The 13,227-nt window shown below is 41.9% G+C and overlaps 1 protein-coding gene across 1 annotated transcript in view; it reads right to left on the reverse strand.

Annotated features, from left to right (window-relative positions):
* Positions 1–1,721, reverse strand: part of LOC142350415 (uncharacterized) — a 70,376-nt gene extending 68,655 nt beyond the window's left edge. The window contains exons 1-2 of the mRNA XM_075402261.1: positions 1,597–1,721; positions 781–982 (exon numbers count right to left, since the gene is read on the reverse strand). Coding sequence (XP_075258376.1) covers positions 781–982; positions 1,597–1,627 — 233 coding nt within the window. The 5' untranslated portion in view covers positions 1,628–1,721. The remainder of the gene's footprint in view (positions 1–780; positions 983–1,596) is intronic.
* Between the last annotated feature and the right edge of the window lie 11,506 nt (positions 1,722–13,227).

A 13,227-nucleotide genomic window follows, 5' to 3' on the forward strand; every position in this document is an offset into this window, starting at 1 on the left:
CATGAAAAGATATCAGCTCGACTTTAACTAGGAAGTTCGACCGTGTAATTATAATCAATATTGCCCCTCCACTAGACTTTTAAAGTCTTTTCATAGGTCGAGGCCTAGGCTTTTCATAGGTCGAAAAAAATATATTGATTCGCGGCGCAATCATGCATTCCCTTTCATTCGGAAACAGGTCAATATCAACCCAATTCCGGCGCAAAGTTTGAACACCAGTATCCCCCCGAAAAATCCACGGAAATAGTGCAGCCGAAAAATTCATTTGAATTTCCTCTAGAATGTCCCAATTTCAGCAAATTCGGAAGCCAATTTTGTCCTCAGCGAGTTTTATTGTGTTGCATTAATTGTCTACAGTCAACATATTGAGTATTAACAGTATCAACATTATTGTAACAGTAGGGACCCCCATATGGTCCCAATATGCAAGGTGTTCACCGCCATTGCTCTCGATATATTCCAATATGATATCCCGATCTTTTGCAGACGATATCCCGGTCATTTTCCGACCTTTTATGACGTTTAACCGCCCCCTTTTTGGCGTTTTTCCTGCCTGTTTTTACGCTTTTTTAGACTTGTCAAGTCTTGACTAGACTTTTTTTAATTGCAAGTCATGGCCAAGATTGACAAGAGTAAAAGGTTACACGAGCACATTTCTGAATCAATAATGAAAACAGACTTGATCACTGCTGAAATTGACTTGGCTTTGGTATGGAAACAATGAAGTGCAATAAGTTTGTTCTAATTGTTTGTTTCTGGGTTTCCAAACTAAAATCTTACCTTAAACAAAGTCGTCTCGCATCATCTACGTTTGAAACCTCGACAGGGTGCCATTTGTAACAGAATCCATTATCAAGTCTCACAAAACTCTGGTCAGGGCAATCTTGTATTACCTGTTGCGTCAGATTTGCCTTTTGAAAAAGTTCCAATATTTCACTGGCATCAAAAGCTTGGTCGTCACCGAGAACTTGTGTTCGAAGAACTTCTCGAGAGTCGCGAAGCAGAATTGCGAAAAGCTTTTGTAAGAAAACTAAAATTTTGCTTCGAGCTTTGAAAATGAAAAAAAAACTTATAAAATAGCTTATGAAATAAAAACTTATGAAAATAAAATAGCTTTTTACGATAGTGTGCTAAAAGCATTGCTAAAGCCATATCAAATAAAAATCAGGAACAAAACGAAATTAGAACGCCAATGTATTTGACGAGACATCTAATGGCTATAAGACCTCAGTTCGGCGTCATTGGCCCAAGCATTGTGCTTCGGTTTTTCTTCTTCAGAAATTCCCTGCTATATAAATTTCTTGAATTTCTACAGGTATTTATGAATTATATTTTTAAGGACCTGAGAGCGAAAGCAACAGCGAATACCTAGCTCACGAACATAGTTATGAATTCAACCCAATTCAGACAAAAATCAGAGTCTGATTCAGAGTCTGATTCAGAAAAAAATCAGAGAATATCAGAGCAAAATGTGACATGAACAGACTCTGTATCAGTACTGAATTGTTTCTGAAAAACCTCCTGATTTAGTACTGAAATACTCTGAAAGCTATGAACAGGTGTATATAAACAACAGAAATCTGCTTCTCAACTCACAGAGTACCAAAATTACATAAAAAGACAGCATTGTAAAAGATTGTTTCAATTCCAAATAAAAGACAACGTTTTATACGTCCAAGGTTGCGAAAAAACTAGTTGATATTTGAAATCATCTATATAGTTAAAACACTCGTTTTTGTCCACGTTTATATCAGTACTTCATCTAAATTGGGTTTTAAATAATCTTGACCGTGCAGAAACTATATACATGATTATATCTACATGGCCTTGCAAATTTCTTCTTGTTTTTTAACAAGCTTTACCGATGGATTGTTTTGTGATTTTTTTAAAAAATTTGGAGTCTCTTTAGCCAATTAAGAGCAAGAAAACAAAATCTTTTCAGTAATAAGCGTTTTGAGTATTACATCTGTCGACTAAAGTTTAATGCTTATTTTTGTGAAAACCACTCCTTTTTCTCAGCCTACCAAAACTCGCGATGTTTTGCTTACAATTTTATCAAAGGGTACACAACAAGAGATCGGACACCTCTGCCACAAATCCAATAAATAGGCGGTGCGAACTATTACGCAATATGAAAACAATTTGGCGTCTTTTTTCCACTTGACCAATTTCATGATTTTGTTAGGACCACCTCTGTAAAAAAATTATTGTGGCCTCAACCCAAAAATTCATAAGTAAAAAAAATTGTGGCAAAAAGGGTGGTACGGTTTTGAAGATCTAGGTCATAAAGAATTCAATAGGAATAAACAGCCGCTTGCACAATTGTGATGACGTCGTGCTTGTACACAAAAGGATGGATCAGGCTGAAACTTAAAAATTGGAGATGACCCCCAATGGAGAAATACTCCTTAGGCGAACTCCGACGGTCATCTTGAAAGATCTTGCAAGATTCTTGCAAATGACGGTTATCTTGCAAGATCTTGCAAGATTGGACGATTATCTTGCAAGATATCTTGCATATTATACCTTATATCACAATATTTTTGCAAGACCTTGCACGAATCTTACAAGATAACAGCAGGTCTAAGACTAGGGCTTAAAGCAACACGTGATGCGCTCCCATTGAATAACATGGACATAGTAAATTCATAGAAACTCAACCGCCTCAGTCGCATAGAATTGAACGCTTTAATATTTATTAAATACATTTTAAATCCATGTAACAGTAACACAATGCCTAGATGTCAGTTGTCAGCCAAAACAAGATGTTTTTTGAATTTACTATCATGCTTCAATTGGGTTTTGGAATTCTATGAAATTGTAATTATTCACGGTGGGACTTAATTGCTATGATCTGTCGAAGGAAATTTTTATATCATTAATTTTTTCCATCCCTTAATGAATAATATATGCGATCCATCGATGGAAACCAATGGGACCTACAATCGGAAAATACTACCGAAAAGTCTAACTAAATTACAAAAACGGCAGGAACCAATCAATTATGAATATAGTAAATTGGTGGCCAAAAAAGTCTTCTGCTTCTGCTCAATTCTGCTTGGATTCATCAAGAAGGATAACCATGAATAACCTATGATAACCAAAAGGGCGATAATTTAAAAACCGATGCTTTTGCGCTTAAAATTTATCGAAGAATTTATTTTCCTGGTAAAGTGCAAAGCCGTGCACAACGAAAAACTCATAAGACGAACTAAAATAGGAACAGACAGCAGAAAAATGAAATTTTAGTCAACCAAATATCATACAATTGGCTATATAAGGGTATACAGAACGTAAAATTTGGCGAGGTCAAGGTTTGAAGCAAACATGCATGCAAAAGTATTCTATTTCTTCATTTTGCGCAACAGGTTGAGATCTACGTCCAAAATAACGTGTGGGCATTAAATTACTGAAGCTACAACCAAACTGAACACAATTCCTAAAGCTAATTTGCTCTCAAACCTAAACATATTTAGTCGCTGATGTTGGCACATGCATGCAAGATATAGACTGTGCTTTAACCGAACTAAGCGAACAAATAACATTGAATTTTTCTGCGAAATTTCTCCTCTCGGGCTTTTTAAATTGACAGTTTCAGCATCCAATTTATTGAAAGCTAAACAAATTAAGGTTTACCACATCTTTTCTTAAAGAAACGTGTGATATAGTTATTTCATTTTTTCGTTAGTTATTGATACTTTCAACACGTATTGAAAATAAATTAACAAAAATACCTAAAATTTTAAAAATATTCCAGGAATTTTTTGTCCAATAAAAACTTCGGGGGACGTTTTCATATTGCCTTATGTTAGAATATCGATCAAACTATAGTCCTAAACTTAGTGAGAATTAGAAAGAAAGTTTGACTTACCAGATTAGAAAGACAAGCAATATGACTTCGATCAAAGAGATTATATAAATGAATCGTCAAGAAATGGTGCTGAGAATCAATATTCGGTTCAAATTGGTGAATCTAGATAACTATTATTAAAGTTAGATTAAGTGATGTAAAATCTTCCCAGCATGTATTAAATGATGATGATATCTCCGGAAGTGTGAATGAATCCTTAGAAAAGTGCAAATGCATTCCATTTATGGTTCCCTTTGCGACTGATTTGCAGAAGCAAACCATATTGGGTAACCTTTGCGACCCCCACTATAAATCAAGGTGCTAAGATTAGTTTTGTATCTTGACTTTTTCACACAGATAATGGGTATATAAACAGCTGATTTTTGAGTCCTTTTTCATCCCCAAATTCAAATCACCATCTTGATCTAATAATCAGATCTCTCCTGTAAATCTCTAAATTCTACTGTAAAATATCATTTTGTTATTCTCTCATTTTTGAGAAATTAATGCTTTTACTTAGTTAAAAACGCTTTTTATTCCGCTTGCGAAAGTCCATAACCCAACAGGTTATGGGCCCAGCAATTTTCTAAGTCATAAAATTGATCTCCAAAACAAAACCAAATTGTTGTTGACAGTCATTCTGCTTAGTACCTTTTTCTTTTCACAATTGTTTTCGCCTGCTCAAACTTCAATGGATCAACAGACAGTGAAGCTGCTGACCTACACAGGAAAGGCACAGGACTTTCCAATCTGGAGCACAAGATTTGTGGCGATGATGCAGACGAAGGGACTCTACAAATCACTACTGGGGACAGAGGAGCAACCCAATGAGCCTGCGCCACTGGCCACTGGGGCAGCCAATGATGAGAAGAAGAACCATAAGGTGCTGAAGGATGCATATGAGAAGGAAGTTGCAGACATCAAGGAGAAACGGAACAATGTGTGGTGCCATCTGGCACTGACTCTAGATGCAACAACCCTCATGCTGATGAGACATGACTGTGTGGGAGATGATGGCATTGGAGATGGAGCAAAGGCTTGGAAGCTTTTGCAAGAGAGATTTCAGAGTGCGGAGACGCCGACAGTGGTGACTTTAGTGGCACAGCTTGGTCAACTGCAGCTCGAGGATTCTGAGGATTTGGACAGCTTCTTCATCAGAGGACAGGTGTTGCTCACAAGGCTACAAGAAGCAGGGGAAGCAGTCTCAGAGACCCTCTTCAACGCCTTGGTCCTCAATGGTCTGCCAATGAGGTATGAAAGTTTTGTTATACAGGAAAGCTTCAACCCGGCAACGAACTTCACAGAGTTGAGGAAAAGGCTGCAGAACTTTCATGAGAGCACGGTGCAGAGACACAAGGGACAAAGTGGTTCAGTGGCACTGGCAGTGAAGCGTGACTTCAAGAAGGGACCCAAGAAAGGAAACTGCTTTGTGTGTGGGATCCCTGGACACTTTGCCAAGGACTGCAGGAAGAAGGAGACAGCACAATGCAGCAAGTGTGGTGAGAAGGGTCACCTAGACAGGGCATGCAAGAGACAAAGAGATGGAGGCAAACATGAGTCAGTGGCAATGGGTCCATCATTGGCTACACCAGACGAGGAATGCTGGGCAGCTCTTGCCCAGTGGAAGACAGCAGGCATGCTAGCGGACAGTGGTTGTACAGATCACATAGTGACGAACATCGATGCGTTTCTGGACTTTGTGCCCATTCAATCAGTGGTCAGAAATCCCAACGGAGAGGCTTCCAGAGTGGTGGGCAGAGGCTGTGTGAGGATTAGCATGCCCTCAAAAAAAGGGGAATTCCAATGCGAACTCAAAAATGTTCTGTGTGTACCGGACTATTCTTCAAACCTCCTATCAGTCTCAAGACGCACGGAGTGGGGACATAGCTTCACTTTCGAGAAAAGAAAACAGCTGCATGAAACTCCAGAAGGGAACTCGGGTAAAACTAACACAAGAAATTAATTTGTTTTACTTACCGTGCAGCGTTCTAGAATTCAAGATTAGTTCCAACAGCGTGAAACTTGACAGTGCAAGGAAGTAGCACAGACCGATTGGGAAGCACAGTCAGGAATGCACCAGAGACATTGGGGGAACTCGATGATGTATGCAATGTGTGTGCATTGGCCAAGATCACAAAGACTCCAGTACCAAGAGTGGCAGAGACCCAAGCAGAAGAGAAGCTGGAGAGGGTGTTCACAGACGTGATGGGACCTTTCAGAGTAGAGTCATTGTCAGGGTTCCGGTTCTGCATTGTGTTTGCAGACCAGTACACGAAGTTTGTGTTTGTGGACTTGCTTAAGGCAAAGAGTGAAGCACTGGCCAGCCTGAAGAAATTTGTTCTCAGTGCGGGGACGCCCAAGAAGCTGAGGCAAGACGATGCGAAGGAGTTTCTCTCAGAGCAGTTCAAGACATACTGCTTAGATGCAGGCATTCTACAGGAAAAGACCATACCAGAGACGCCACAACAGAATGGGTTAGTTGAGAGGTGCAACAGGACACTGCTGGAGATGGCAAGATGTTTGCTCATTGACTCAGGACTTCCCAATATGATGTGGGGAGCAGCAATTCTTCACGCAGCAAGGATCAGAAACTTGGTTGTGAGACGAGGAGAAGAAAAATGCCCAGCAGAGCTGATGAGAGGTGTAAAATCTAAGCTTCCAATTAGTAAATTATCTATTTTTGGTTGCACAGTCTTCATGAGGAAGAGGGACAGAGAAGTCAGCAAACTTGAACCCAAGGCACTGGAAGGAAAGTTTGTGGGTTACACTGAAGGAGAAAACGGATACCTGGTTTACATACCCAACACACGCAAGGTGATAGCAGTTCGAGATGTGGTCATCAAGGAGTCTGAAGTGGGCTCAATCCCTGACAACAAAGAAACGGCTGACCTACTAGATGATGGGTCGGAACTGGGAATCTGGCACCCAGATGATGGTCATCAAGACGATGACAACAGAGAACAACAGGACACATCTACTGCAATAAAGGAGGAGTGGCATGACGAAGGGAGCGTGAATACTCAAGAAACAACACTGAGAAAAGAGGCCTCGGATGTTGGAGAAACAGCACTAGATAATGAATCTACTGCAACAAGAGGGAGTCAAAGAGACTCAGATTCACTGGAAGACAGTGACACAGAAGACTTCTCACAGTTAGAGACAGTTGGCTTCAATGAAGATGCACTGGAACACGCGGCCAGAGCAGAGCCCAGACGAGGGACACGGGCAAGGAATGTTCCGCAATTTTTTGGAGAAGTCAGGACCCATCCTGCTGTGACTGAGGGCGACTATGTGGAACCCAAAACTGAGGGCGACGAAGTCAAGGCACTCCAAGACAACGAGACTTGGAACCTAGTGAGACCACCCACAGACAGGGACGTCATAGTGGGCAAATGGGTTTACAAAGTGAAATTGGGACCCAGTGGTCAAGTGGACAAATACAAAGCGCGCTATGTGGCGAAAGGCTTCAAACAAGTGGAAGGACTGGACTACTTTGAGACTTTTTGCGCCTACCTGTAAGCCGGAGACATTCAGGATTCTACTTCAGCTATCAGCGAAGCAGGGCCATGTGATGCACCAATTTGATGTCAAGACTGCTTTCCTGCACTCACCAATCGAGGAAGAAGTGTATCTGGAACAGCCACAGGAGTTTGTAAAACGCGGATCAGATGGGGAGAAGTTAGTATGTCGACTAAATAAATCAATTTATGGGCTGCTAACAGGCTGCTAACAACTGGTACAGAGAGCTGGCAAACTTCCTACTGAGACAGGGGTTCACAAGAAGCAGGAACGATCACTGCTTGTTTGCAAGATCAGAGGCTGAGGATCACACCTTCATCTTGGTCTGGGTTGACAACATCATAGTAGCATCAAGAAGTATGACAGTGGTCTTTGATGTCTGAAGGCACTAGAAGCAACATTTCACATGGAAGACAGAGGGAGACTACACTGGTTTCTGGGTCTAAGAATCAGACGAGAAGAGGGCAAAGTCACAATCGACCAAGAACGCTACATAGAAACAATGCTTGAGCGGTTTCAAATGGATCAATGCAAACCCTCAAGAACTCCAGCTGATTTGAATTTGAAACTTCAGACAGCACAGAACGGAGACGAAGAAGTGGACCAGAGGATCTACAGAAGCTTGGTTGGATCACTTCTGTATCTGGCCAAACACACGAGGCCAGACATCATGTTCACAGCCAACATTCTGTCCAGACACATGAATGCACCTACCAATCAACACCGGATGTGCGGAAAACGACTTGTGCGATATCTTCAATGTTCAAAACGTTTAAAACTTACTTACACAAAAGAGGCTAGTTATGATTTAGTGGGGGAAAGTGATGCAGACTGGTCTGGAGACGTGAACGACAGAAAATCAACAACGGGCTATTACTTCAAGCTCAACGGACGTGGCGCAGCACTCAGTCGGGGTGTCAAGAAGCAGGCCACAGTTGCTCTTTCTTCACCAGAAGCAGAATATCAGGGCATGGCAGCAGCAGTTCAGGAAGCACTCTACCTGAAACAACTTCTAGAGGATTTTGGCATCCAACAGAAACGTCCAATAGCAATTGGAGAGGACAACCAAAGTTTTATCAGATTTTGCCATACCCAGTCATGCACAAGAGGAGCAAGCACATCGAGACAAAGTTCCACTTCATTCGTGACAAGACGGAGGATGGGACTATTTCAATTCATTACGTTCCTACAGACAAAATGGCAGCGGACATCTTCACAAAGTCCTCACCCGTTTCCAAAGTGGAAACATTCAGAGCAGTTTTGATGGGAACAGACTCTACGCAATCAGCTCAACCATGAATAACCTATGATAACCAAAAGGGCGATAATTTAAAAACCGATGCTTTTGCGCTTAAAATTTATCGAAGAATTTATTTTTCTGGTAAAGTGCAAAGCCGTGCACAACGAAAAACTCATAAGACGAACTAAAATAGGAACAGACAGCAAAAAAATGAAATTTTAGTCACCAAATATCATACAATTGGCTATGTGAGGGTATACAGAACGTAAAATTTGGCGATGTCAAGGTTTGAAGCAAACATGCATGCAAAAGTATTCTATTTCTTCATTTTGCGCAACAGGTTGAGATCTACGTCCAAAATAACGCGTGGGCATTAAATTACTGAAGCTATAACCAAACTGAACACAATTCCGAAAGCTAATTTGCTCTCAAACCTAAACATATTTAGTCGCTGATGTTGGCACATGCATGCAAGATATAGAGTGTGCTTCAACCGAACTAAGCGAACAAATAATATTGAATTTTTCTGCGAAATTTCTCCTCTCGGGCTTTTTAAATTGACAGCTTCAGCATCCAATTTATTGAAAGCTAAACAAATTAAGGTTTACCACATCTTTTCTTAAAGAAACGTGTGATATAGTTATTTCATTTTTTCGTTAGTTATTGATACTTTCAACACGTATTGAAAATAAATTAACAAAAATACCTAAAATTTTAAAAATATTCCAGGAATTTTTTGTCCAATAAAAACTTCGGGGGACGTTTTCATATTGCCTTATGTTAGAATATCGATCAAACTATAGTCTTAAACTTAGTGAGAATTAGAAAGAAAGTTTGACTTACCAGATTAGAAAGACAAGCAATATGACTTCGATCAAAGAAATTATATAAATGAATCGTCAAGAAATGGTGCTGAGAATCAATATTCGGTTCAAATTGGTGAATCTAGATAACTATTATTAAAGTTAGATTAAGTGATGTAAAATCTTCCCAGCATGTATTAAATGATGATGATATCTCCGGAAGTGTGAATGAATCCTTAGAAAAGTGCAAATGCATTCCATTTATGGTTCCCTTTGCGACTGATTTGCAGAAGCAAACCATATTGGGTAACCTTTGCGACCCCCACTATTAATCAAGGTGCTAAGATTAGTTTTGTATCTTGACTTTTTCACACAGATAATGGGTATATAAACAGCTGATTTTTGAGTCCTTTTTCATCCCCAAATTCAAATCACCATCTTGATCTAATAATCAGATCTCTCCTGTAAATCTCTAAATTCTACTGTAAAATATCATTTTGTTATTCTCTCATTTTTGAGAAATTAATGCTTTTACTTAGTTAAAAACGCTTTTTATTCCGCTTGCGAAAGTCCATAACCCAACAGGTTATGGGCCCAGCAATTTTCTAAGTCATAAAATTGATTTCCAAAACAAAACCAAATTGTTGTTGACAGTCATTCTGCTTAGTACCTTTTTCTTTTCACAATTGTTTTCGCCTGCTCAAACTTCAATGGATCAACAGACAGTGAAGCTGCTGACCTACACAGGAAAGGCACAGGACTTTCCAATCTGGAGCACAAGATTTGTGGCGATGATGCAGACGAAGGGACTCTACAAATCACTACTGGGGACAGAGGAGCAACCCAATGAGCCTGCGCAACTGGCCACTGGGGCAGCCAATGATGAGAAGAAGAACCATAAGGTGCTGAAGGATGCATATGAGAAGGAAGTTGCAGACATCAAGGAGAAACGGAACAATGTGTGGTGCCATCTGGCACTGACTCTAGATGCAACAACCCTCATGCTGATGAGACATGACTGTGTGGGAGATGATGGCATTGGAGATGGAGCAAAGGCTTGGAAGCTTTTGCAAGAGAGATTTCAGAGTGTGGAGACGCCGACAGTGGTGACTTTAGTGGCACAGCTTGGTCAACTGCAGCTCGAGGATTCTGAGGATTTGGACAGCTTCTTCATCAGAGGACAGGTGTTGCTCACAAGGCTACAAGAAGCAGGGGAAGCAGTCTCAGAGACCCTCTTCAACGCCTTGGTCCTCAATGGTCTGCCAATGAGGTATGAAAGTTTTGTTATACAGGAAAGCTTCAACCCGGCAACGAACTTCACAGAGTTGAGGAAAAGGCTGCAGAACTTTCATGAGAGCACGGTGCAGAGACACAAGGGACAAAGTGGTTCAGTGGCACTGGCAGTGAAGCGTGACTTCAAGAAGGGACCCAAGAAAGGAAACTGCTTTGTGTGTGGGATCCCTGGACACTTTGCCAAGGACTGCAGGAAGAAGGAGACAGCACAATGCAGCAAGTGTGGTGAGAAGGGTCACCTAGACAGGGCATGCAGGAGACAAAGAGATGGAGGCAAACATGAGTCAGTGGCAATGGGTCCATCATTGGCTACACCAGACGAGGAATGCTGGGCAGCTCTTGCCCAGTGGAAGACAGCAGGCATGCTAGCGGACAGTGGTTGTACAGACCACATAGTGACGAACATCGATGCGTTTCTGGACTTTGTGCCCATTCAATCAGTGGTCAGAAATCCCAACGGAGAGGCTTCCAGAGTGGTGGGCAGAGGCTGTGTGAGGATCAGCATACCCTCAAACAAAGGGGAATTCCAATGCGAACTCAAAAATGTTCTCTGTGTGTACCGGATTATTCTTCAAACCTCCTATCAGTCTCAAGATGCACGGAGTGGGGACATAGCTTCACTTTCGAGAAAAGAAAACAGCTGCATGAAACTCCAGAAGGGAACTCGGGTAAAACTAACACAAGAAAATAATTTGTTTTACTTACCGTGCAGCGTTCTAGAATTCAAGATGAGTTCCAACAGCGTGAAACTTGACAGTGCAAGGAAGTAGCACAGACGATTGGGAAGCACAGTCAGGAATGCACCAGAGACATTGGGGGAACTCGATGATGTATGCAATGTGTGTGCATTGGCCAAGATCACAAAGACTCCAGTACCAAGAGTGGCAGAGACCCAAGCAGAAGAGAAGCTGGAGAGGGTGTTCACAGACGTGATGGGACCTTTCAGAGTAGAGTCATTGTCAGGGTTCCGGTTCTGCATTGTGTTTGCAGACCAGTACACGAAGTTTGTGTTTGTGGACTTGCTTAAGGCAAAGAGTGAAGCACTGGCCAGCCTGAAGAAATTTGTTCTCAGTGCGGGGACGCCCAAGAAGCTGAGGCAAGACGATGCGAAGGAGTTTCTCTCAGAGCAGTTCAAGACATACTGCTTAGATGCAGGCATTCTACAGGAAAAGACCATACCAGAGACGCCACAACAGAATGGGTTAGTTGAGAGGTGCAACAGGACACTGCTGGAGATGGCAAGATGTTTGCTCATTGACTCAGGACTTCCCAATATGATGTGGGGAGCAGCAATTCTTCACGCAGCAAGGATCAGAAACTTGGTTGTGAGACGAGGAGAAGAAAAATGCCCAGCAGAGCTGATGAGAGGTGTAAAATCTAAGCTTCCAATTAGTAAATTATCTATTTTTGGTTGCACAGTCTTCATGAGGAAGAGGGACAGAGAAGTCAGCAAACTTGAACCCAAGGCACTGGAAGGAAAGTTTGTGGGTTACACTGAAGGAGAAAACGGATACCTGGTTTACATACCCAACACACGCAAGGTGATAGCAGTTCGAGATGTGGTCATCAAGGAGTCTGAAGTGGGCTCAATCCCTGACAACAAAGAAACGGCTGACCTACTAGATGATGGGTCGGAACTGGGAATCTGGCACCCAGATGATGGTCATCAAGACGATGACAACAGAGAACGACAGGACACATCTACTGCAATAAAGGAGGAGTGGCATGACGAAGGGAGCGTGAATACTCAAGAAACAACACTGAGAAAAGAGGCCTCGGATGTTGGAGAAACAGCACTAGATAATGAATCTACTGCAACAAGAGGGAGTCAAAGAGACTCAGATTCACTGGAAGACAGTGACACAGAAGACTTCTCACAGTTAGAGACAGTTGGCTTCAATGAAGATGCACTGGAACACGCGGACAGAGCAGAGCCCAGACAAGGGACACGGGCAAGGAATGTTCCGCAATTTTTTTGGAGAAGTCAGGACCCATCCTGCTGTGACTGAGGGCGACTATGTGGAACCCAAAACTGAGGGCGACGAAGTCAAGGCACTCCAAGACAACGAGACTTGGAACCTAGTGAGACCACCCACAGACAGGGACGTCATAGTGGGCAAATGGGTCTACAAAGTGAAATTGGGACCCAGTGGTCAAGTGGACAAATACAAAGCGCGCTATGTGGCGAAAGGCTTCAAACAAGTGGAAGGACTGGACTACTTTGAGACTTTTTGCGCCTACCTGTAAGCCGGAGACATTCAGGATTCTACTTCAGCTATCAGCGAAGCAGGGCCATGTGATGCACCAATTTGATGTCAAGACTGCTTTCCTGCACTCACCAATCGAGGAAGAAGTGTATCTGGAACAGCCACAGGAGTTTGTAAAACGCGGATCAGATGGGGAGAAGTTAGTATGTCGACTAAATAAATCAATTTATGGTTTGAAACAGGCTGCTAACAACTGGTACAGAGAGCTGGCAAACTTCCTACTGAGACAGGGGTTCACAAGAAGCAGGAACGATC

The sequence above is a fragment of the Convolutriloba macropyga genome, chromosome 12 (assembly GCF_964194025.1).
Source record: "Convolutriloba macropyga chromosome 12, txConMacr16.3, whole genome shotgun sequence".
Taxonomy (NCBI): domain Eukaryota; kingdom Metazoa; phylum Xenacoelomorpha; order Acoela; family Convolutidae; genus Convolutriloba; species Convolutriloba macropyga.